Here is a 22,574-nt window from a genome sequence, read left to right as displayed (position 1 = left end):
GTTTTTCCTCCTCCCCAGATCCTGGTGTATAGCCTGGAAGCAGAACGCTGCCTCTCGAAGCTGGGCAACGCGCTTGGCGACTTCACCTGCGTCAACCTCCGGGACAGCCCTCCCAACCTCATGGTCAGTGGCAACATGGACAGGAGGTAGGTGTCAGTAGCGTCGCATCTTAGAGCCGCAGGCAGCTTCTCTTGAGGCCTGGCCGCTCGGCCTCCACTGAGCTCACTGATTTCCTCCACGGCTCACCCTCCTCACTTCTCACTCACATCTCTGCCCACCTGAGTTCAGCCCTGATCCCATAAATACCGTCTCTGTGAACTTGGAGAACAAAGTCTTGTATTCGGTAATAGTTGGATGGAGTTGCGTCTCTGCCTCATTTCTGAAACACCATGGGAAGGTGGTCTTTTAGGCCATTTGGTGGACGCAGTTGGTGGAAGGTCCAGTGAGACCACTTGGAATATCTTTTGTCCCCTGCTGTAAAATTTGTTTGGCATTTAAAAGCTCACTTTCTCATATTAAAAACAATAACCTAAGGGATGAATCATGTTCAGCAAAATAGGTTTGCCTGCCAAATGATGTCAAGAGTGTGTTTCAGACCACTATGGTGTCCCTCCGGTGATGGGGGAAAAAAGAGACTTCATGTGAACAGATTCCAGTTTCTATTCAGCTGATTAGCAGTCTTCCCTTTAACGTATTGGCTTAGGGAGCAGGATTTTCCCGGTACAGGGTCCAGTGCCAGCTCCGGCCGCTCCAGGACCCATCAGCATGGAAGGATTAAAGTGTTTGAAAAGACTGTCTGAGTCCAAATTTTAGGCTTTTTTCCTTTCTCTTCCCTCTCCCCCTTGTCTTTTCCTTTTCTTTCTTCTTCCTTTTTTTTTTTTTTCTTCTTTTTTTGACTGGTTATCTGTCATGTCCGATCCAGTGCCCTGAAGAGAGGGAGCATGGCTGGAAGCCAGGTTCAGCGGGCGCCCCCTCCCCTGGCCAGCCCCGGGCTGCAGGTGGCGGGCCACTTGGTGGGGTATCAGATCGTGAGGCGGGTCCTCTTTTGTGCCAAATCCCAGACCTCTGTCGCACCAGTGCAGCAGCTTGCAAAAATAATTATTTTGTCCGATAATATTTTCAACTTCTGACCTTCACTACTGCTGTCTGCCTCCCAGAGAGCAAAAAGATGTGCGGATGCTTTATGGAAAGAAAATACCTGATCTTTTTTTCCTCGAGCCCTCCTGAAACAGCGGATGCTTCTCATGCTTGAGAATTGAACTCCTCAGTGTACGTCCAGGCAGTTTTTCTCTTTAAAAAAAAAAAAAACTAGGCTTGATAAGTGGCCCCACTTGTGGCACAGCAAATGAAACACATCAGTTTATAGCTTTACTCTCCCATTTTCATTTCTGACTGAGCTGTACAAAGGCTCCAAGCTTATCTGATAGGACCTCCCCGCAGGGACCTAACAGCTCTTCGCTTTCCAGGAGAGCAAATGCAGAGGGCTCTGTGGGGCATCCAAATGGAAGGGTTTGGGATTGTAGGTTATGCTTCAGGGTTTGTTGACAGCATGACCATTTAGGTGTTCAACCACAGCTAGGCTCCCAGGAAACCAAAATGGTGTTCCAGAGAAGAGACCTCTGCTTTCTTATAACGTAGCCTAATTAGCTCTAGAAGCACAGTTACAGCCAGATTGTCATGACCATTGTCAGCTGCACATCCTGCTGTCAGTGAGGAGACCTGTACATACTCGGTAAGGCTGATGTTTTCCTCTGGAGCAGGGCTGCCTGACCACGCTCCCCACTGCCAGAGGAGAAGCCAGATGCGCAGTGTACAAGGGCTCTCTGGTCATTTTGAAGGCCAAATCTGACCATGTTAAAATCCATTTTATTAGTAAACCAAAGTTACGTTTTTTGGGTTTTTTTTTTTGTTTTTTTTTTTACACACTTTGTCTTTTTGGATGAAAAGAATAGACTTGGGACTTGGAGTTGGGGAGGGGGCTATCCAAAATGGCATATAATCAGGGCCACTTCTAGATCTGTGTGCCAGCTATTTGACCACTACTGGTACCACAGAGGCCTGCCATCATATATAAGATTGTTCTTTATGAATCACATTAACAGTGTAAGCAGTATGAATTCCAAACATGGGGCTTAAAAATATACATCTGGAAAAAGGAAGGAATAAGGACTCTAGACTTTTAAGTGCACAGAGGCATGTCTTGTGGGGTTTTTCCCCAAGGCTTAATAGCTATGAGTAGGAACTCATCAGAGATGCGCACCTAGGCTCGTACAGCTTATGTTTTATTTCAGAAGTGGGATGGAGGGGGCAAATACTGTGAAGAGAGCTAGGTGGGTATCACTTCATGACAGATGCAGTTTGAAAACCTTGGAACCTCCATTTTTATTTAAAAAACTGAACTTCTATTGCATTCTCTTAGTACTTTATAAATAACTTGAGAATGAAATGGACTCTAAAGGTACATAAAACTGTCCAAGGTTAAAACAAAAATAATGTTTCTTTAAAGTAAGGAAATCAGCTTGAGTAACTTTGCTAATAGCATGGGTGGAATTTTCTAAGGAGTTGTTTTTTTTGGGGGGGGGTGGGTATAAGCTGAAATTAAAAATGAAAAAATAGCTCACCTAGCCTGTCACTAGAGGTTAAGTAGTCTGATAAAGATTAAGAGAATGATCAGGGTGGGAACTGAGTTATGGTTGGATTGTACTTTTCCCTCGCTGGGAGGGAAGGGTTATAAAGTGGGGTTATATAGGTGGGGCTCTGCACAAGAGTTTTAACACTACAGATCAATGAGGGTTTTTTTAATGCATATTTTGTCCTTTCCTGCTAAGCCAAGAAGAAAGAGTGGTAATAACATTAGAGGAGGGAGCGGTGTGCATCCGGTGTGAGGACAGGATGCTTGTGTCTTACCACAGTGTCTGTCTAGCGCTCAGAGAGGGCTTAACTCTATGTTTTGCATTTATTCTAAGATGCACTTTTTTTTTTTTTTTTTACATTTTCACATCTATGAAAAACAAGATGTGTCTTTTATAATAACATCTTACAAATGGCAGCATGTTAAAATATTACATAAAGTAATGGTGCTTCTTGAATTGATGGTGTTTTCAATTAAATAAAAGCCTGTATTTGTTCAATGAAGGCAAAAATAAATCTTAGGAATTAGAACAGTTATGAGAAACTTGAATGGGTTACCAAGATAAAGTCTGCAGGAAATAGACCACTGTGAGTTTTTTTGTTTTGTTTCTTTAGTTTAACCTTTGGGGTTCACTGAACATTTAGAATCTGTAAATTTATGTCTTCCACCAAATTTGGGATGTGTTTGGCCATTATTTCTTCAGATATTTTTTTCCACACTGATCCCTTTCCCCTCTCCTCTGGGACTTCAGTGATGTGAAGAACAGGCTTTTTGATATTATCCCACAGGTCACTGAAGCTCTATTCATTTTCTTTCCTAAGCCTTACATTCTTCAAGTTGCAAATATCTACTGATTTAACTTTGGGTTCACGAACTCTTTCTTCTGTCACCTCCGTTCTGCTGTTGAACCCATCTAGTGAATTTTTTATTTCAGAGTTTATACTTTTTTGGTTCAAAATTTCCATTGTTTCTCTGTTCAGAATTTCATTCTTCCTTATCATTGTACCTTAACCTCATGGAATATAGTTACAATAGTTGCTTTAAAGTCACTGATGATTCCAAAAGTCTGGGTTATTTTAGGGTTGACATTTTCCCTTGAGAATGGGTCACATTTTCCTGGGGCTTTTGGGGTGGGGGTATGTCAAGTAATTTTGGATGTATCCTGGACATTTTGTGTCCCCTTTGGATCCTGTTACATAATCCTCTGGAGGATCCTGAGTTTTATTTTGTTTTAAACAGTCAGTCCCCCTGGTTAGGTTCAGACTGCAAGTTGTGTCTTGCCTTCCGTGGGTGGTGATTCCAGTGTCAGTTCAATTTCCAAAACCTTTGCTGTGCTTCTCTGACTGCCCTGCACATGTGCCACCCAGAGGTTAGTCTGAGCTGGCAGTGGTTGAAATCTTATCTGAGCCTTTGCTGTACTGTTTTGGGTCTGCGCCTGGGCCGTGCGCGGGGTCGCACGCGGTATCACGGGCTCCCTGTCTCCAGTTCCTCCCTCTCTTCATGCCTGTGATTCCTAGCTTTCAGGGCCCTTGTCCCCTGGGCCTCTGACGAGAAGATGGGGTTTCTCGCAGGGTTTCACCTGCTGACATCCCTACCACTATGCAGCTCTGTGAATAGGGACTGCCTTGGGGCAAAACCAGAGAGAAAAGAGATGGGGGAATCCCCAAAGACACCACACCCACGTTCTTTGGACTTAGGGGCTTCTCTCCTTGGTTCTTCAGAAAGAGGGTGTTCCTGTTAGCGTTTTAGCTCCCACACCACCACACAGCTCTGCTACAGGAGCTCACACTCGGGGTGAGGCTGTGAGAGATAAACTCCTTTCCCCATGGCCCCTTTCTCCGTGGCCACTTACCCCACAATCCACTGTAGTGAGTCAACTCCCCAGGGTCCTCAGGTGTTTGCTTTTTGTGTTTTGTCCAGAGGTTTGGGTTGTAGCAGCAGAAGACAGAGGCAGTGGTGGGCTTACTTTAGGTCAGACGCAGAACTCCTACTCTCTTTAAATTACTTAAATAAACTGTTTAGTTGGCAGTAGAGGGCTGTATTAAAGGGGGTCCCTTCCCCTTCTGTGCTCTCAGTCTTCTCATCTGGGATCTGCTCATTTCTAACGAATGAAATCAGAGATCTAGACCAGAGAATGCTCTGGTGGGGAGAATCAAAATAAGAGTTGGTGATAAGGGTGGGACTTCCCTGGTGGTCCAGCGGTTAGGACTCCGCGCTTTCACTGCCATGGCCCAGGTTCAATCCCTGGTCAGGGAACTAAGATCCTGCAGGTGGCACGGCGGGGCCAAAAAGAAGAGTTGGTGCTAAGGCTTACATCAGGTTGTTAGTGGGCTGCCAAAGCAACGTGCACTGAGCCAACAAATCCCACTGCTTTTCCTCCTGTAATCTTAAATTGATTTAAAAAATTTTTAGCTTTATTGAGATAGAATGCACATACCTACAATTCACCAATTTAAATTATACAATCCAGTGTAAAGTTCACAAGGTTGTGCAGTCATCACCAAGTCAGGCTCAGAACATTTTCATCACCCCACGTAGAAACCTTGTGCCCCTCAGCAGTCACTCTCCATGTCCCCCCAGCTTCTCTAGCTCTGGGCAACCACTAATCACTTCCTGCCTCTACAGATCTGTCTGTTTTAGATATTTCATATAAATGGAATCATAGAACGTGTGACTTTTTGTGACTGGCTGGTTCCACTTAGCATAATGTTTCCAAGATAAACCTGTGTTGTAGCTTGAATCACCACTTAATTCCTTTTTATGGCCAAGTAATATTCCATTGTATGAGTATACCACATTTACTTACTCATTCATCAGTTAACATTTGGGTTGTTTCCATTTTCTGGTTATTATGAATAATGCTGCTGTTACCATTCAACTACAGATTTTTGTGTAGACCTATATACCTAGGAGTGGCATTGCTGGCTTATATAACCCTATGTTTAACTATTTGAGGAACTGCTAGACTCTTTTCCAAAGTGACTGTACCGTCTTACATTCCCACCAACAGGGTATGGGGGTTCCAGTTTCTTCACACCCTTACTGGTACTTGCTATGGTCTCTGATTATAGCTGTCCTAAAGGTATGATGTTGTTGAACATCCTTTCATGTGCTTTTTGGCCTCTTTGGATAAATGTCTATTCAGATCCTTGGCCCATTTTTTAATTAAGTTGTCTTTTTATTTATTGAGTTGCAAGAGTTCTTTTTGTAGTCTGGATACCAACCTCTTATCAGATATGATTTGTAAATATTTCTCCCCGTTCTATGGGTTGTCTTTTCACACTTGATAATGTCCTTTGAAGCACAGAAGTTTTTAATTTTGATGAAATTCCATTTATCCCGTTTTTCTTGGTCATTTGTGCTATTGGTATCATATTGAAGAAGCCATTTCCTAGCCCAAAGTCACAAAGATTTACTCCTGTGTTTACCTAAAAGAATTTTTTATGATTTTGGCTCCTACACTGAGGTCTATGATGCATTTGGAGTTAATTTTTGTATATGGTGTGAGGTGGGAGTCCAACCTCATTCTTTTTTGCATGTGGATATCCACTGTCCTAGCATCATCTGTTGAAAAGACTATTTTTTCCCCTTTGAATTGTCTTGGCACCACTGTTGAAAATCAGTTGACCATAAAATAGAGAGGTTATTCTAGGTATACTCATCTGATTGAAATTTAAAAGGATTTATTAAAGTAAGCTAAATGTTTCTATACTTTTTTTTTTTTTTTTTTTTTTTGGCGGTACGTGGGCCTCTCACTGTTGTGGCCTCTCGCGTTGTGGAGCACAGGCTCCGGACGTGCAGGCTCAGCGGCCATGGCTCACGGGCCCAGCCGCTCCGCGGCACGTGGGATCTTCCCGGACCGGGGCACGAACCCGCGTCCCCTGCATCGGCAGGCGGACTCTCAACCACTGTGCCACCAGGGAAGCCCTCTATACATTTTTGTCCACAGGTGGTGTTATGGGCTGGCTTGTAAGGGTTGCAGAATGTTCGATCTAGCAGAGCTCTTTAAGACCATCTAATGCTGGCCCAGCTAAGGAAACAGGTCTAGAAAGGTCGAGTGATCAGTCCAAGGGGCTTATTACTCTTTATGGGCAATAAACAAAGAACTCTAAACTTTAGAGATACAGCTTTACAATACATAGAGCTCTAACCATAGCCTACTTGGATTAAACTGGGCAGTTCTACCTGAAAATACAAGTTTTTCTAGTTGCTATTAAAAATGAATCATTCACCAAAGGCCATCATTGGTGCTATATATACGTTATAGCTACTGATTTGGGCATATAAGGTTGTATTTAAAAATCCTCTTTAATATAGGTTCGATGAGACAAAACAGAATCATGTTATTGATTTCTTTAAAAAAAATGAGTTTTCTTGATTAATTTGGTCACTTAAAAAAAGGGAGACTGTTTTAATGCCGTCTTGCTTGTTCCCTTTATTTTCTGGATAGAAATATAGCTGAAGGTCAGGTCCTTCTTAATGATACTGCTGAGCCAGAGTCTGAACAGGCTTCATCTTTGCCATCAAATACAGTTTGCCTTATTATTTTATGGGACTATTTTATCCAAACCAATGGGAAGCAGGCTCTTGAGTTGTGACCCCTAAGTAGAGAGTGTCGGAGCTTTCTTCTCGCCTTGACAAATACAAAGTTGTGGTGGCTTCTGGTGCTGCTGGCTGTCAGGGAGAGTGAGTGGGGCGTAAATGTTACATTTGCTCCATCTGCAAGTGTTGTAATAAGTTATTCAAAGCTCTTAGCACAGGACCAGCCAGAGCGTGCCTCCCTCTCAGTTCCAGCACGTTTTCCTGCCCATCAGATGGATGCTCCTCTGTTGGAGTCTTTGGAAGGTTCTGGTGTCTTTTGTTTTAATTGGCGGGCTTGAGCCGACTCCTATGGTGTGATTTTCATTAGAGAGGGGCTGGAGAGAGGGAGTATTGGAACAGCCCTCCAAACCCAACCATGAATATTAAACATAATACAATTACAGCTTTCAGACCAATTATTTTTTTCTTTTCAACGGGCAAAGTTGATGAAACACACGCTGGATAGGGATTCACAGTGTCTACCATTGGCTTCTTTTTGTCCCTGGAATCAGTTGTCTTGGCCTGTTTGTGCCCATTTGCTGTGCTACCTGTTTCCCCACGTCGGGAATTTGATTTGAGCGCTGAGGGTACGGGCTCTGCCAGGGAACGCTGCTGTGCACGCTGGGGCCGCGCCGTCAGGTGTGTGAAGCAGAGATGCATTTCGTAATGTGAACTCGAATGGTTCGCGTGGACTTCGCACCCCGTGCTGTGTGCTATCTCTTTATGTCAGCCAGAAACCAGAGCAGTGCCTCTTAGAGGAGATGTCTTCTAAGTGCTTCTCCTTTTTCCCTGTGGGGAGAAGTTCGAGTCTGTTTTTGGCCCATTTTTGTTTTCCTTAGTGATAAAATACACTGATGCTGTATCTTTTGTTGGTGTATTTGTGTATTTTGTTTGGAGCCATCCATGCCGGTATCTAAATACAATAGGAAAACAGATGGCAAACTTTGAACTTCTGGACCAAATTTGTGTTTGCCTTTGTCTCCTTAACAGCCAAACTGTAAATTATGGAGTATAAATATTCAACAGAGGAGCTCTTTATGAAAATCACTAGAGCAAAATAGACCCTTATTAACCAAATACGCACTGAAGCTAAAAATTTCTCCCCCCCACTTTCATTTTCAAGTTCCCCTTAGTAAGCGGTGCAGCTGTAGCCTCCAGGCAGAGTTCCTTTCACAGCAACTTTACCTTTTCTCCCTTCTCTAACCCACAAATGCCTAAAGATTAGTGTCTGTAAATGCCGACTGAGGGAGCTCTGGAGCTCTTTGTCTTCTGTGTGTTTCCTGCTCGCTCCGCATCTCTCTGGTCACAGACCCCTCCCTGGGAAGAGGGGAGGCGGGGTGGGGGGGTGTTGATTGGCCTGCTGTACTAAGGGAGCCCCCAGTCAGCCTCGTATGGACCTCACTCACCCCCGTGTCATAAGACTGTAGATTTCTAAAACCCTGTTTTATTTGAAACAAAACATCCACATGGGAGTGTATACAAGGTACGTTGTGTACAATTTAAAGAACGGAACGCCTGAGCATTCCCGCCACCCACCCACTTACGGAACAGAGTGTGACCAGTGCTTGTGAAGGCCTCTGGGTGCCCCTCCCGGTCATGAACGAGTTCTTGTTCCTTAAACAACATGGCAGCGTCTAGAATAAAAAGTAAAAGCCGCATTTATTCCCCTCATTCTTCCATTGAGACTTCCCCAGGGTAACTGCTGTTACCGACTCCAGTATGTCCTTCCAGAATTTTATCTTTAAATGTTTTTAACTTAAGCAGGTAACCTTTTGAATTCAAAAGCACAAAAAAGTATATACAGGGAGAAGTTGTCTCCTGGGAGCTGTGCTGCGGCGTTCTCCAGAGGGTGCCTGCGCACACAGATGCGGGCCTCCCTCCCCTGCCCCCCAGCTGCCGTCACGCAGCCGGGCCTGGTGCCTCGGTGTGTGACTGTTCAGGTGACGGCTGTCCTCGGTGTGTGTAGCTCCACCTCATTCTCTGATGCCCATGCAGGTCTCCACTGTACCGGATGTACCATCACGGCTTTAGCTGGCATCTGCTGATGGAGCTAGGTTACGTGTGCCTTCCCCATTGAGTCACTCAAATTCATGAGTGTAAATACTGTTTCTCATTTTTCCTGTTGGTCTGATTATCAGAAGTCTTTTTGTCTCAGGTTGCTCTTGAGACCCCTTGTGTCTTTCGCAGCGTCCCCCTTTATTACGACGCTCCGTAGTACGCATTTCTTTTCATTTATTCTGATCAGTGCTCGTGAGTGTGAGTGTGCCTAGCTACCGTTTTGGAAAAACACTGGCCATTAACACTTTGAATATCGCCTGTTTGCCACACACTGGATTTTTTTCCTTCTGGGATTTCTTTTGGGCGTAAGCTGAACCATCATCCCCTTCCATCCTTCCCATCTCTTAACGCTTCATTCACATTTTTCATCTGTTTCTCTCTTTGTGCTCCATTCTAGGTAACTTTTCAGATTTATTTTCTAATTTACAAATGCTTTGTCTAATCTGTTTCTAGCCTATCTAATGAGTTTAATTGCAGGGATTATGTTTTCGTGTCTAGAAGTTCTATACTGCTTTTTTATAAAGCAAGGTCTCAATATTCCCCTTTGAGTGGACCCCAGTCTTACAGCCTTGCCCCCGTGGTACAGTAAGAGCCAGTCCCGTTGCTTCCTGAGATTGGCACCTGCCAATAGCCTCACCCCCACCACACATGCATGCATAGAGGCAACCAAAATTGCAACTCGAGCTCTCCAACCTGGTTGTCTGCATGGACCCTAGGGAGGTCGCTTACTCTGTGAGCTCAGCAGTGCACTTAAAAGGATGTAGTTACGTCTTATCCAGCAGTATGAAATGATTTTCAGTGGGAGGGTCAACAGGGTGCCTGAAACAGAAGCCTCATCTTTGCTACTGAAAAAGTACTGTGGCTGATGGCCTTGTATGTATATATGTGGATGTACATGTATGTTAGATATAGCCTATATAAAACCCTAGAAGCAGAACTGCTAGGTCAAAGTGAAGTATATTTTTTATTTTGTTGGATATTGCCAAGTCACTTTCTTTGGGCTTGTGCTCACATCAGCCGTACAGAAGTACCTCTCTATCCAGGGCTCTCCAGCGTGGAAGGGGTCTCGGAGTACTACGAGACTTTACCTTTGCTGGGTAGGCACGTTGAGTGGTATTACTGCATTGTAGTTTTAGTGCATAATTCCCCTCATTACCAGTGAACTTGAACGTCTTACAAGTGTTTAAAAGCCATTAGTGGGCTTCCCTGGTGGCGCAGTGGTTGAGAGTCTGCCTGCCGATGCAGGGGACACGGGTTCGTGCCCCAGTCCAGGAAGATCCCACATGCCGCGGAGCAGCTGGGCCCGTGAGCCATGGCCGCTGAGCCTGCGCATCCGGAGCCTGTGCCCCACAACGGGAGAGGCCGCAGCAGTGAGAGGCCCGCGTACCGCAAAAAAAAAAAAAAAAAAAAAAGCCATTAGTATTTCTTTTCCTGTGAACTATTTTTTCTTTTCTTTTTTTTTTTTTTTTTTTTTTTTTTTTCATTACGCAGGCCTCTCACTGTTGTGGCCTCTCCCGTTGTGGAGCACAGGCTGCGGACGCGCAGGCTCAGTAGCCATGGCTCACGGGCCCAGCCACTCCGCGGCATGTGGGATCTTCCCAGACCGGGGCACGAACCCGTGTCCCCTGCATCGGCAGGCGGACTCTCAACCACTGCGCCACCAGGGAAGCCCTATTTTTTCTTTTCTTAAACTTTATTAAAGTTTAATACTGGGCTATCAATCTTTACTATCAACTTGAAGGAATTTTTTTTAATAAGAAATTAGTCCTCTGGTGCAAACATTTTTCCCAGTTTACAATTTGCCTTGACTTTTTTTTTTTTTGTAACGTTTAGAAAGGCCTTCCTATCCTGAATGTTTGTTTTAACTCTCTGAGCCCTCTGTAAGTAATGTGGGTGTAATGTGTATGGTAGAGCTCCAAGTTGAGAAAGTTGTTACAGGGTATTTTGCTTATCATGGCGAATTTAAGTGGGATCTTTTCTTCAATTACATTTTTAAAGCTAGTGGTTGTACAAAGGATAGTTATTGATTTTGACATATTAAAATACACATTTGATTCTGAATTATTACTGAATTACCTTGGATTGTCAACCCTAATGATAAATTTGTCCACTTCTCATTTTCTTCTTTTATCTAATTATATCTAATTTTTTTAAACAATGTGAAATAATATTGGTAAAAGTAGATTACTGTTTTTTAAAGACTTCTCATTAGGAATAAGTGTTCTATGTCATCAAATCTCTCTTCAGTGTCCATGGAAGTGACCCTCTCTGTGGGTTTCTTGTTGTCAGAGAGGCATGGTGGACCACAGGAATGGACATCCTAGACAGAGTCCACTTGCTGGTTAACATGTTGCTGTGAGTTCTGTTAGTTGATATTTTATTCAGGTCTTAGCACTGGTGCAGATCTGTCATGCTTGCAGTGTCAGGTTTTGGGTAATAACAGAATGCTGGCTCCATGTAAAGAGTCAGAACTTTCCTCCCTTTGCTGTGCTGTGGAACAGTAGATGTAGCCCGGGGTTTGGGAAATGTGGGGGGCAGTCTGTTCCTTCCAGGTTGGACCCATTTTGCTTGTTCTTGTTTTGCAGGGACAGCTTGCTCCTCAACAGCTTTCCCAGCTTGCTCTGTGTTCCTTGATCTATTTGGATTTTCTATCTCCTGGGGGTTAGTTTTGATAATTCTTATTTTCCTACAATGTCATTTATTCATCTAGGTCTTCAAATATGGAGATTCAAAAAATGAACTCAAGAACTAGAAAACCTGAATAGATTACAATGATGAAAGAAACTGAATTACTAAAAAGGAGGGAAAATAGACCTACAGAAATTAGGTCCATGTGTGGTTTTTTAATTGAAATATAGTTGATTTACAGTTTTATATTAGTTTTGGGTATCATGTGGGGTTTTTTGTTTCTTTCCTGGCAAGTTTTATCAAACATTTAGTAAACTGTATCCTTCTCATCATTTTGAAGTACTCTCAGGCTAATGCTTTTTGCTCTGAAATCTACCTTTTCAGGTATTAAAATTGTCACCTCTTCCTTGTCACATGCAAACGTGCCTTTCGTGTGTAGCATATATTGAGGGTTTTTTTTTTTAACGTTTTTTCTTTTTTAAGTACTATTTGGTTCTTTTTCAAACGTGCTTTTTTCTGCTTTTTAAAAATATTATTTACTTATTTATTTGGTTGTGCTACGTCTTAGTTGTGGGAGGCTCCTTAGTTGTGACATGCATGTGGGATCTAGCTCCCTGACCAGAGTCTTAACCACTGTGCCACCAGGGAAGTCCCTATATTGAGTTTTGCTTTGTGACTTGAGGCTCTTCCTCTTAAGAGGTGGGTTTGTCCTGTGTGCGTCTGCCCACCCAGCTGACACATTAGGGCTTTCTAAGCTGTCTGCTAACATTCAGTGTTTGTTTCATACATCCCTCCGTGGTGTGTGTGTTGGCTCCTCATGGCCCTTCTGACATTTTGCTACATCACTTTCTTTCAGAGAGTATCCATGGGTAACTCACATTGACTCCTTTTATGTTTAAAAAAAAAAGTCTTCATTATGCCCTCAAACTTGGTAGGTAAACTAGGTATAGAATTTCCAGTTCAAATAATTTCCCCTCAGAACTCTGAAGATACTTTGTGTCTGTGCATGCTCATGTACCTGTAAGAGTTTAGGACCTAGAACATGTTTAGATGATCCCTTCTCCCCACATTATTTGTGTCAGACATGTTTGTCCAGCTCCCCTGCTAGCTAGCTCCCCACATTATTTGTGTCAGACATGTTTGTCCAGCTCCCCTGCTAGCTAGCTAGTGGCATCTTTTCAGGGCAGCGACTCTCTTTTCTTTTGTGACTTGCAGCATAGAGGCTGTTAAATTCACCTGTACTGAAATGTTGCCACATTCAGTTTTAGCTCTTGTGGCTTATTTCAGGAACTGTGTTGGTACTTCTAGTGGATAGGAGATTTCTGTCTCATCTAATTTATCCTTATGTGGAAATTCAGCATATATTTGTATAGAAAGTAGTTTTTAAAGATGTTCTTAAAGAAATTCAGATTATTACAAGGTAAGTAATTATCTCAAGACTTCAGATAAGTGACTGCCAAGTGTCCACATACTCTTATCACGATTCTGTTATGCTTAGTGAACTGTAGATGCATCGCCTTTCCAAATTTCAACAAGACGGTGATGAACTTAAGAGTTGAGTTAAATTACCCAAAAAGTGTTATTTTCCCAACCAGGTAAGGGTTCAGGTTTCAGACAAATGTAGCTGTTTTACAACTTGCTCTTAACAGACTTTTATATGAACAGCAAAACTGCCATGCTGGGCAGTTTACTTACCCTCTGGACAGCCTTCTCAGGCCGACGTCCCCCTGGAGGCACCATGGCAGTCAGGTCAGCCTCCCTTGCAATGGGCTTGTGCCCAGGGCAGGCGTCTCCCCTGTAGAGCACATAAAAGTGAGCAGCAGGGCAGCTGGTGTATTTGTTCTGAGTCCTCCTTATTCTGTGCTTTGAGTGGTTGGGGGTGCCCTAAGCTAGTTCACTTCTAGTGCCTCTTGGCCTCCTCTAAGAGTACGCTAAGGAGGTGGTGAAAGTTTGGTATCAGTATTTAGGTGTTCGTAACTGAAGGGGTTTCATACTCTGTTTTCATGGGGTTGCTGTACACAGACCAGCATGGCTGAGGAGGAATTCGTCATTTCAGGCTCTAATGCTAATCTCTGCGCTCTTCTGTGGCCCTGCAGGGTGAGGCTCCACGACCTCCGCACTGACACAATCGCCCTGTCCATCTCTGCCCACCAACTTGGAGTCTCTTCAGTCCAGATGGACGACTGGAAGATTGTCAGTGGGGGCGAGGAGGGCCTGGTCTCCGTGTGGGATTATCGGATGAACCAGAAGCTGTGGGAGGTACACTCCAGGTAAGGTGGGTCCTCAGGTGCTTCTAGTAACCACAGTAGCAGCAATGATGGCATCAGTCAGCCACTGAGCCAGGTACTGTGCGAAGTGCTGTCCACACGTTACCACGTGGTCCTCACTGGAACCCTGCAAGTCAGCTGCTGTGAAATGGGCTCAGAAATGGCGCTGGTCACTGTTCAGATTGCCACAGCTCCCAGCTCAGGGAGACACCACAGTGGGGCGGGCCAGACAGCGGGCAGGGGCACTGCAGGCAGTGCCCGGGCCCCCCCTCCTCTCCAGGAAGTCTTGATCTGCCTTACTGTTTACAAGGGCGCTTCAGACTGAAAGTATTCACCCAAGCGCAGCAGAGGGCTGTATGGATGTAGGTAATGGATACTAAGGCGGCCCAGCCGGTTAAACGTTGCGCGCTGGCGTCTGACCTTTAAAGCAGAGGTGGCCTTGCCTGGAGCAGGGGTCGGCTGGAGCGGCCCTGACGCTCTCCCCTGTTGCCCACATCCATCCAGCCCCCGTGCCTGTGCAAGACGGGCACCGAGCTCCCCCAGCTGTCCCTCAGCACCTCTGGGACGAGACGTGTCTCCACTAAATGCAGAGCGTGATAAAATGAAGACTGCTCACAAGTCTAGCTTTCAAATAGAGAAACTGGTTTCTTCCTTGGAGGGTGGCGATAACCGGTGCTTGGGCCTGCATCTTTCTCAGACCACGGTGCCCTCCACGCTGCTTGGTTGGCTCTGTCCAGCCCTGCCTGCCGTGGTGATGCACTGAGTTGCCACCAGGTGGTGCCAAAAAGCAACTAAAACTCTCACACTTTGGAAGCCCAGAACTATCTGCCTTTAAGGACACCCTTTTGTTTTAAAGAGCTGGCTCAACCTGGCCTCTAGGACAGCCTCCTCGGCAGTCCAGGCCCCCAGGGACCGCCACCAGCAGCTCCGTTTAGTTCACTAGGCCTGCACTCCAGCAGATCTCATTTTTCTCTCCCTGAAAAGCTGCACCCCCTCGGATGGGTCATTCAGGTGACGACAGGCTAAGCGAGGTCGTGCCCAGAACTGTCATCCTGTCCCAGCCTTCCTAACTCATTTGTACGTGCATGTCCGGTTCTCACCAGTGCTTAGTGGCTTGTCCCAGAGAAGGTCACCAAAGCATTGTTTACCACAGCAAGGCTGATGCCTCATTGGGCTCCCGCCCGGGATTCTCATACTCAGGTCCTCGCGGCTGTTGATCCTGATTCCCTCTCACGCTCTGGTCTCGCTGTTGCTCGGTCTCCTGCCCACTGCAGCCTCTTCGCCACACTCCCCAGGTCCTCCCGCCCCTCCTCAGCCAGCTCTCCCCTGACCTCCCCTTTCTGCCACTGGTACCAGCAGTCACCCAGCTGCAAGCTGGGACTGAGCTCCGACCTCTCCCTTCCCTGTCCTCCTCGCGGCTTTGTTTTCCATCCCTCCGGCCTCACTGGGCCCTGAGCGAAGTCCTCCAGCCACACTTTCTCTGGGTGGTGGCGCAAACCCTGGACTCAGGCACCCCTCTTGAGAGAATCCTCTGCTGTGGCCAAGACGCCTGTCCCTGCCTCTGGCACAGCCGTGGCTCAGCCTGAAGGGACTCCCACTCAGCCCCTCCGTGCCACCCTCGGCCCTTCTGCAGGGGCCTGGCTGCCCTTGCAGTCTGTGCTGCGGTCTCCTGTTCCTCCTGCCAAGTGCTGAATTCTGTGTCTCATCCTGTGCTCTAGAAACACTGGTTATTTTTTGTGGAATGGATCTCACCTTCTTAACAGTCGGGAATCCCTCTGATGGCAGGCATCTGCTTGCATTAGACATCTTTTTTATCCTGTGTCTCCTGGCTCACTGCTCCGCTGGAAAAAAGTTTTTAGAATGAACAAAAGCCTTTGCTACATAGGTTTCAAGCCATTTTGTTCCAAAGCTTTCTGAATGTGCTTTCACAACCCAGAATCCACGTATCAGTTGTAGCCCTCTGACTTCAGGACGGGCGGGCCTTTGTAGGGCACCACTCAACACACCCTGCCGCTGGGGAACCTGGCTCAGAGAGCTGGAGTGACTCGCCCAGGGCCGGCCAGCCAGCCGGGTGGGGGGTGCAGAAATGGGGCTGTTCTCCACTGCATGTGTCCGAATTGTCTCAGGTTGTTTGTCCCCTGTGTCCCAACGCACCAAGGTGTTAGGGCATCAGCCAGTGAGCACAGGGACGTTGAGACGTGTTTACAGAGTAGGCTTGGCATGGGGCCTTCTCCAGCTAGCTCTGGGAACTGAGGCCAGACACTGCCCCTCTGGGGGCCCGGTTTCCTCCTCTGTAAAAGCAAAAGATGGCTTAGATGGTTCTGGAGTCCCTTGCAGCTCCAAACTTCCGAGACCACAGCAGCAAAGGCGGGACGTGCTGAGTTCCAGTGGACTTAACCTTGACGCGTGTTCTCTCCCATCTGTTCCAGACACCCCGTGCGGCACATCTCCTTCAACTGCCACAGCCTCATCACGGCCCACGTGCCCTACGAGAGGGTGGTGCGCAACGCCGACCTGGACAACTTTGTCACCCACCGGAGGTCAGTGCTTGGGCTCGGTTGGTCCGGATTTGTAGGAGTTCAGACGAGACTCTCTTAGCTTGGTTTTATTAATAGAACATCCCAGGCCACATTGGTCCCTACATGATGGTACCCTCAGGCTTAGCCGTTCTTTTCATAGAAGTCAGGAACATACATGTACATGCGGGCAGGGTGGCATTAGCCAACAACACGTGCTGAGTGCACTTCAGCAGGACACTGCAGGGGGTGGGATGGGAGCGGGAGGGACACAGAGGGGGAAGGCGGCCACATGTGCCAAGAGCCCAAGACAGAAGGCTTAGGGACCTGTGGTGTTGAATCCCAGTGACAGAGGCAAAGCCCAGTCCTCACGCTCAGCCTGCTGGGTGACGGCTGCCAGAGGAGAGAGGCCCAGGCCGGAGGCTCAGGACCCTTTTTTTTTGCGGTACGCGGGCCTCTCACTGTTGCGGCCTGTCCCGTTGTGGGGCACAGGCTCAGCGGCCATGGCTCACGGGCCCAGCCGCTCTGCGGCATGTGGGATCTTCCTGGACCGGGGCACGAACCCCTGTCCCTGCGTCGCAGGTGGACTCTCAACCACTGTGCCACCAGGGAGGCCCAGGACCCTTTCTGATTACTGTTGGCCTGGCTTCCAAGCAGCCTCTTGTGAGGCCTTCCCTGAGGCTGACCCTTCCTGCCTCCCTGTTCAGCCAGGTGCCTCCCAGCACTCAGTTCCCTCCATCAAACTTGTCTGCTCACCTGTTTGTCTCTAGTCCCGGGACCTGGAGCGTCCACAACACACTGTGGGGCCGAAGCAGACATGTGTCACGATGACTCGCTCTCCTGTCTCCAGCACATGCCTGCTGCAAAGACAGAAGTCACTGGGGACCAGGACTGACCCCGCCGCTGTCTCTGTGCTTTCTCTAGACACCGGGGGCTGATCCAGGCCTACGAGTTTGCAGTGGACCGGCTGGCCTTTCAGAGCACTGTGCCCATCTGCCGTTCGTCCTGTGACACCATACCGGGTTACAACTATGACCTGGCGCTTGCTTTTCCCTGTGACAACATTTAGAGAATTCTCTCATTTGGGAGCTGGGAGAAACATGGGAAGAACCAATTCTGTGTATTTTAGAACTACAGAGGAGCACCGCACTAGGTTTTAAGTGTTGGGGGAAGAAAGCAACTGCAGGGCGCACTTCTGTGACCCCCACATATTCCTCTATTGCCTTTGCTTTTCTCCTTTGCCAATTCATTTTTCTCCAGCTGCGTCTGTCAGGGCTCGTTTCATCTTACTCTGTTCTCACTCTCTTTCTCATGGCTTTCAGTACCACACACTGATGGCTCAGATTTATACCTCCTCCCCCGACCCCGCTCCTCCACTGCAGCCCTGCATCTGCTCCCCACCTATCTCAGGAGTGTCCCCCGGGCCCAAGCTGGGACCTCCCCACATCACACGTCATTCTGTACACTACACACAGCTCTCGCTCCAGCTCTCAGATAAGGCCCTTCTGCACCCCTGCTCAGCCTCTTTCCAGTCTCCAAACCCTTTCTTCTTTGGGGGCCTTTGGACGTGCTAGTGTCTGAGCCCTTGGATCTGAGACCAAGAATTCAACTCTGGGTCGTCTTCTCTGACACCACCACCCAACCTGGGAGAGCAGCACTTTTTCCTGGTAGATTTTAACACGGTTATAATTATATATTTATACAACTACTTCGTTAATAACTGTTTTGCTTACTATTGTGTCTGCGATGCACGATACAAAGTAGACACTTTCTACGTACCGTGAACACCCATCGTCCGCGTGGGGTGGCAGGTGATGGGTTCTGGAGAGAGAAGGGGAGGGCGCAGAGAGACCATTACGCTCAACCACCGAGCAGCACGCGAGTCCCTTCCGTGTGATGACCAGCTTCCGTTTCCAAGGATTAAGAGGACAAAGCCTGCGTTACTCACGATTTAGACTGTTGTGAGTAGCAGCCATCTACTATACCTTCAAAATATCAGAGCAGAAAACTGATAGAACTACTCAGAGAAACAAAATCCTTGCCCATGGTGGGTGATGCGGAGGACTGACTTAATTTATAAGCGTGACACGATGGATGTAGATGGGATTCTGTCCCTTTTCAAATACCCACAAAACATGCATTAAAAAATGACCATGTATGAAGGCCACAAGGAAAATCTCAGATTACACGAAGAGCAATACCAGACAGGTCCAATCCAGTGCCCCCAGTCCCAATGCGGTACGATTAGAAATCAACAAAAAGCTAAACAAAAACATACACCTGGAAGCCCCAGCCACTCCTGAATTAACGGTTTTAAACAGGGAAAGAAAAATGGAAAATAGAAACTCTCCAGACCAGGGTGATGGTGGAAGCACTGAACACCAAGACCCAGGGGACGAGGCCCGAATGGGCGGGGGAGATGTCATGACTTCATAGAAAATAAGACAGCAAAACAAAGTAGAAAGGAGGAGTTAAATCCTTCTTTAAAGGAGTTAAAAAAGGATAAAAATACACATTAATGAACTAGAAAACCAACAAATAGTGAAGTTGACCATAAAGCCGAAAGCAGGTTTTTGAAAAGATAAAATATACAACTCTTGATAAAGGAAGAAAAAAGGCACAAGGGACTATCCAAGTATTTTCAGCATGGGGATAACGTCCCACTGATCCAAGAGCAAAGTGAAGCTTCCCTGCTGTTCACAAGCGTGCACGGTTGGGAAATGCGCCACTACGCGGAGTCCTAGAACTTTTTGAGTCATGAGGGTTTTGGAAGGTTTTTCAAATTAAGATCCTCAGTCATAAAAAAATCCACATCCAACTAGACAGCCACATAGAGAGCCGCGACTGGGAACCATCCCCTCAGTCCCGAGAGCACTGCTTTCCTTCAGGCTGCCTTCCCGGGAAGGAGGGTTTTCTGCTTCCTTTCAGAAAACCCAATTACTTCATCAATGAAGCCAACGTGCAGTTGGCAACTGAAGTACGTACTTTATTTACGCTCGCTGCCTTGTGCTGCTCTGACACCGTAGTGACCTCACTTTATACGGTTTTCACCTCTCACAGTCTTAATGCAACTGGACCACTGCGGAAAGTTTGTTTTTCCTTTTAAGCAGCAGCCCCTTCCAGTCTCATTTCACAGTTCATTTTGCAGATACATTCTCCCTCCTAGCTTTGCAGGAATTAAGGGTAATGGAAGAGTTCAAAAGAAATTAGACCCAGAAAATGTTACTGAAAGTAAAAACGGTTTTAAACTACTTCCATTCACTGCCAGCTGCTGGTCCAGTGTAAACCTTACAAGCGTGGGGTTTTTCCTCCCAGCCTGTTGATAACATCTCCCATTCATGAAAACCACCTGGGTTTTGTGAAGTTTATTGGACCCAAATAATCTCCAAGCACACCAAGTTCAGTCAGTGTTTTTTGCTGTAAACCTTACATTGTGGAAGAAATAGCCTGATGGGGAAAGGATCAAAGTTCCTTTATGAACCAACATTTACCAGTGGCTTAAAAAAATCTTGGCCCATGTCCACCCCCGTCTGCTCATCCCATCTTACCTTTGTCCCCGTTGGCTATTTTGTGGGAGCTTCTTTGCAAGTTCTGAATTCTTAGTTGACTTATCGTCTCCTTTTCTTCTGTATCTCTTCTGCTTTTCAAACTCGGGCCCCATGTGTTCCCTAAAGACAGAAGAGACTCGGATATGCCGCTGGGGGAGCCAGAGGGCCAAACACCGGAAATCTCTGTCCTGTCTTAAAACATTGTATGACTTTGCTTTCTGCTTTATAACATGTCCATGTTGGTTCTACTATTAAATTTTTTAAATGTATTTATTGCTGAAATTACTTGTCACCCTGGCAAGGTGCGTGGTGACAGTCCCCTGGCATACCACTTTACCAGCTTCCCCCCACCCTGGAAATCTCACCTGACATGTTGAATAGTTTTTCCCAGAACCACTATTAGAGGGGCTCCTAGGCCAGGATCCAAGAAACCCACACAACCGTATGTGAAATTGTGCATAAGAGCATTTTCTGGGAGGAAGTATGGCTCTGTCGTCAGATTCTCCAAGGGAACCAGAGTTGTTCATCTGCGGCCGCTAGGCTGTGCTTTGCAGTCTCAGCCGTGTGCTGCCTTGGTGTTGCCACTGCCGCTGCCCAGGCAGTAATCCATTTGCAGAGACACCCTAGGGCCAGCAACACCTCCCCTACCAAGGCTCACCAGATTCAGCTGATTCGAGGAAAAACTGAATGTCCCCAACAGTGGAGTTTTGGTCCTTTCTGTGCAGGAGAGTTGACCACACCAGGGTGAAGTCCTCCGTACCCCTCCTCGGAACCAGAGGCCCCACATTTGAGGGGATAGCACGTCCCACTCTGCGTTCAAATGACAAACACTGGTCCCTGCAAACCAACTTTGCTCAATCCTAGGAGAGAAACGTCTTCCTGGTAGGGGCACAGCCTTCTTGTTAAGGCCGTCCATGGCCTGTCAGGACGGGCAGATCTACGACAATGGCTGAGGCGGGGGCCGGCTGGCTCTCCCAACTCGGACCTTTGCTCTGGGCAGCAGCTGTGGCAGCCGGGAGCGTGTGGTGCTGGCCGCCCGTCCGCGGCGCCCTGAGCCTCGCAGACCTGCCCACCTCACCAGCGGCCAGGCCAGATGGCTCCCTGGCTGCTGCAGTGAGCCATGCAGCGATTTGGACGGGGGCTGCCTGGGATGGGCGATGGCACAGCCCCTCTCGCTGGGCTCCGGCCTGTGCCATGCGGGTGCCAGCCTGCTCTCTGCCTCTGATGGTGGGCAGGGGCTTCCAGGCAGAAGCTCTGTGCCGGGGACCTTTTCGTCCCCTAGGAAGGGAGGGCAGGCTCCCATCCCCGCCCCACCACTGTGTCTCCTGTCCCCTCGCCCAGTGCTAGCACTAACGCAGCCGCCTCGTTTCTCTAAGATGGAGGCGGCCATAAACTGCTTCTCGGCACATCCTCCAGCCTTTCTGCTGCCCCCTTGGACCACTCCTGGGGTAAAGACCAGAAACCTAGCCCCTTGCTGACTTGGTCAACATGCAGATTAGAAGGAAGAGCAGCCACCGTGTGCCCATCAGAGTCCTCAGTCCTCCTGGGGCCAAGTTCATCCACCACCGAATCCCTGCTGGCACTTGGTTCACTGATTCCAGAAGAGCCTGGAGGCAAAGGCAACACTGACGCCCTGGGAAGTCATGGTGAAAACCCCGGCCCCTCCCACGCAACTCTCCAAAGCCTTCCCAAGGTCACTGTGTGGGAGGACAGCTTGCAAAGCAGGTGTTTGCAGAAACCTTGCCAAGGCAACTTGTACCTTTAACTCTCCATCAGCCTGCGTAAGTCACTGTGCCGCCTGCAGTTCAGCTCCGGCCTGGTGAACCACAGGCAGTGGAGACGGGTTCAGCTGCTCAGCGACAAGGATCCGATCCATACATGACGCCCTTCGAGAACTTGCCAGTGCCTGGGATCAGAAAAAAATGGAACGGTTTTGTTAAAGTCTAGCAGTAATTCGTTCCCTCAGAGGATGCTTGGCCAAAATTGGAAGCTGTTGTCATCTTACTGCATTCCCTTATCCATAATTCATGTTTAACGTGGCTGCAGAAGCTTTCCCGAGCTTCTCATATTAGATTTCCATTACACAGCCCTTTTGTAAACCTACCAAATTGGCGTGTTTGTGTCAAACTGCCGTATTCTTTTCACGGCCAAAAGCCCAGTTCTGGTAACTTTTCCCCTTGGTAATATGCTTTCAACCCAATTCCTGGGAAATGGGTGGAGAACATGGAGAGAGGTGACCTCACCCTCATCCCGCAGGCTGCAGACTCTGTCCCTGCTCCCCGTCTCCACCCACACACACAGCCTGAGGCCCTCGAAGCACTGACTTCAGATATTTGACTTAGCA

At 47.3% G+C, this 22,574-nt stretch overlaps 1 protein-coding gene across 1 annotated transcript in view; it reads left to right on the top strand.

The window, feature by feature from the left end:
• The window catches only part of FBXW8 (F-box and WD repeat domain containing 8), a 117,391-nt gene extending 96,892 nt beyond the window's left edge, over positions 1 to 20,499 (top strand). The window contains exons 8-11 of the mRNA XM_081252506.1: positions 19 to 146; positions 13,996 to 14,169; positions 16,596 to 16,706; positions 17,607 to 20,499. Coding sequence (XP_081108632.1) covers positions 19 to 146; positions 13,996 to 14,169; positions 16,596 to 16,706; positions 17,607 to 17,751 — 558 coding nt within the window. The 3' untranslated portion in view covers positions 17,752 to 20,499. The remainder of the gene's footprint in view (positions 1 to 18; positions 147 to 13,995; positions 14,170 to 16,595; positions 16,707 to 17,606) is intronic.
• The last annotated feature ends 2,075 nt before the right edge of the window (positions 20,500 to 22,574 follow it).

The sequence above is a fragment of the Mesoplodon bidens genome (assembly GCF_964165515.1).
Source record: "Mesoplodon bidens genome assembly, chromosome: 13".
Classification (NCBI taxonomy): domain Eukaryota; kingdom Metazoa; phylum Chordata; class Mammalia; order Artiodactyla; family Ziphiidae; genus Mesoplodon; species Mesoplodon bidens.
The sequence above is the reverse complement of the archived record's forward strand: the minus strand, read 5'-3'. Positions and strand labels throughout refer to the sequence as shown.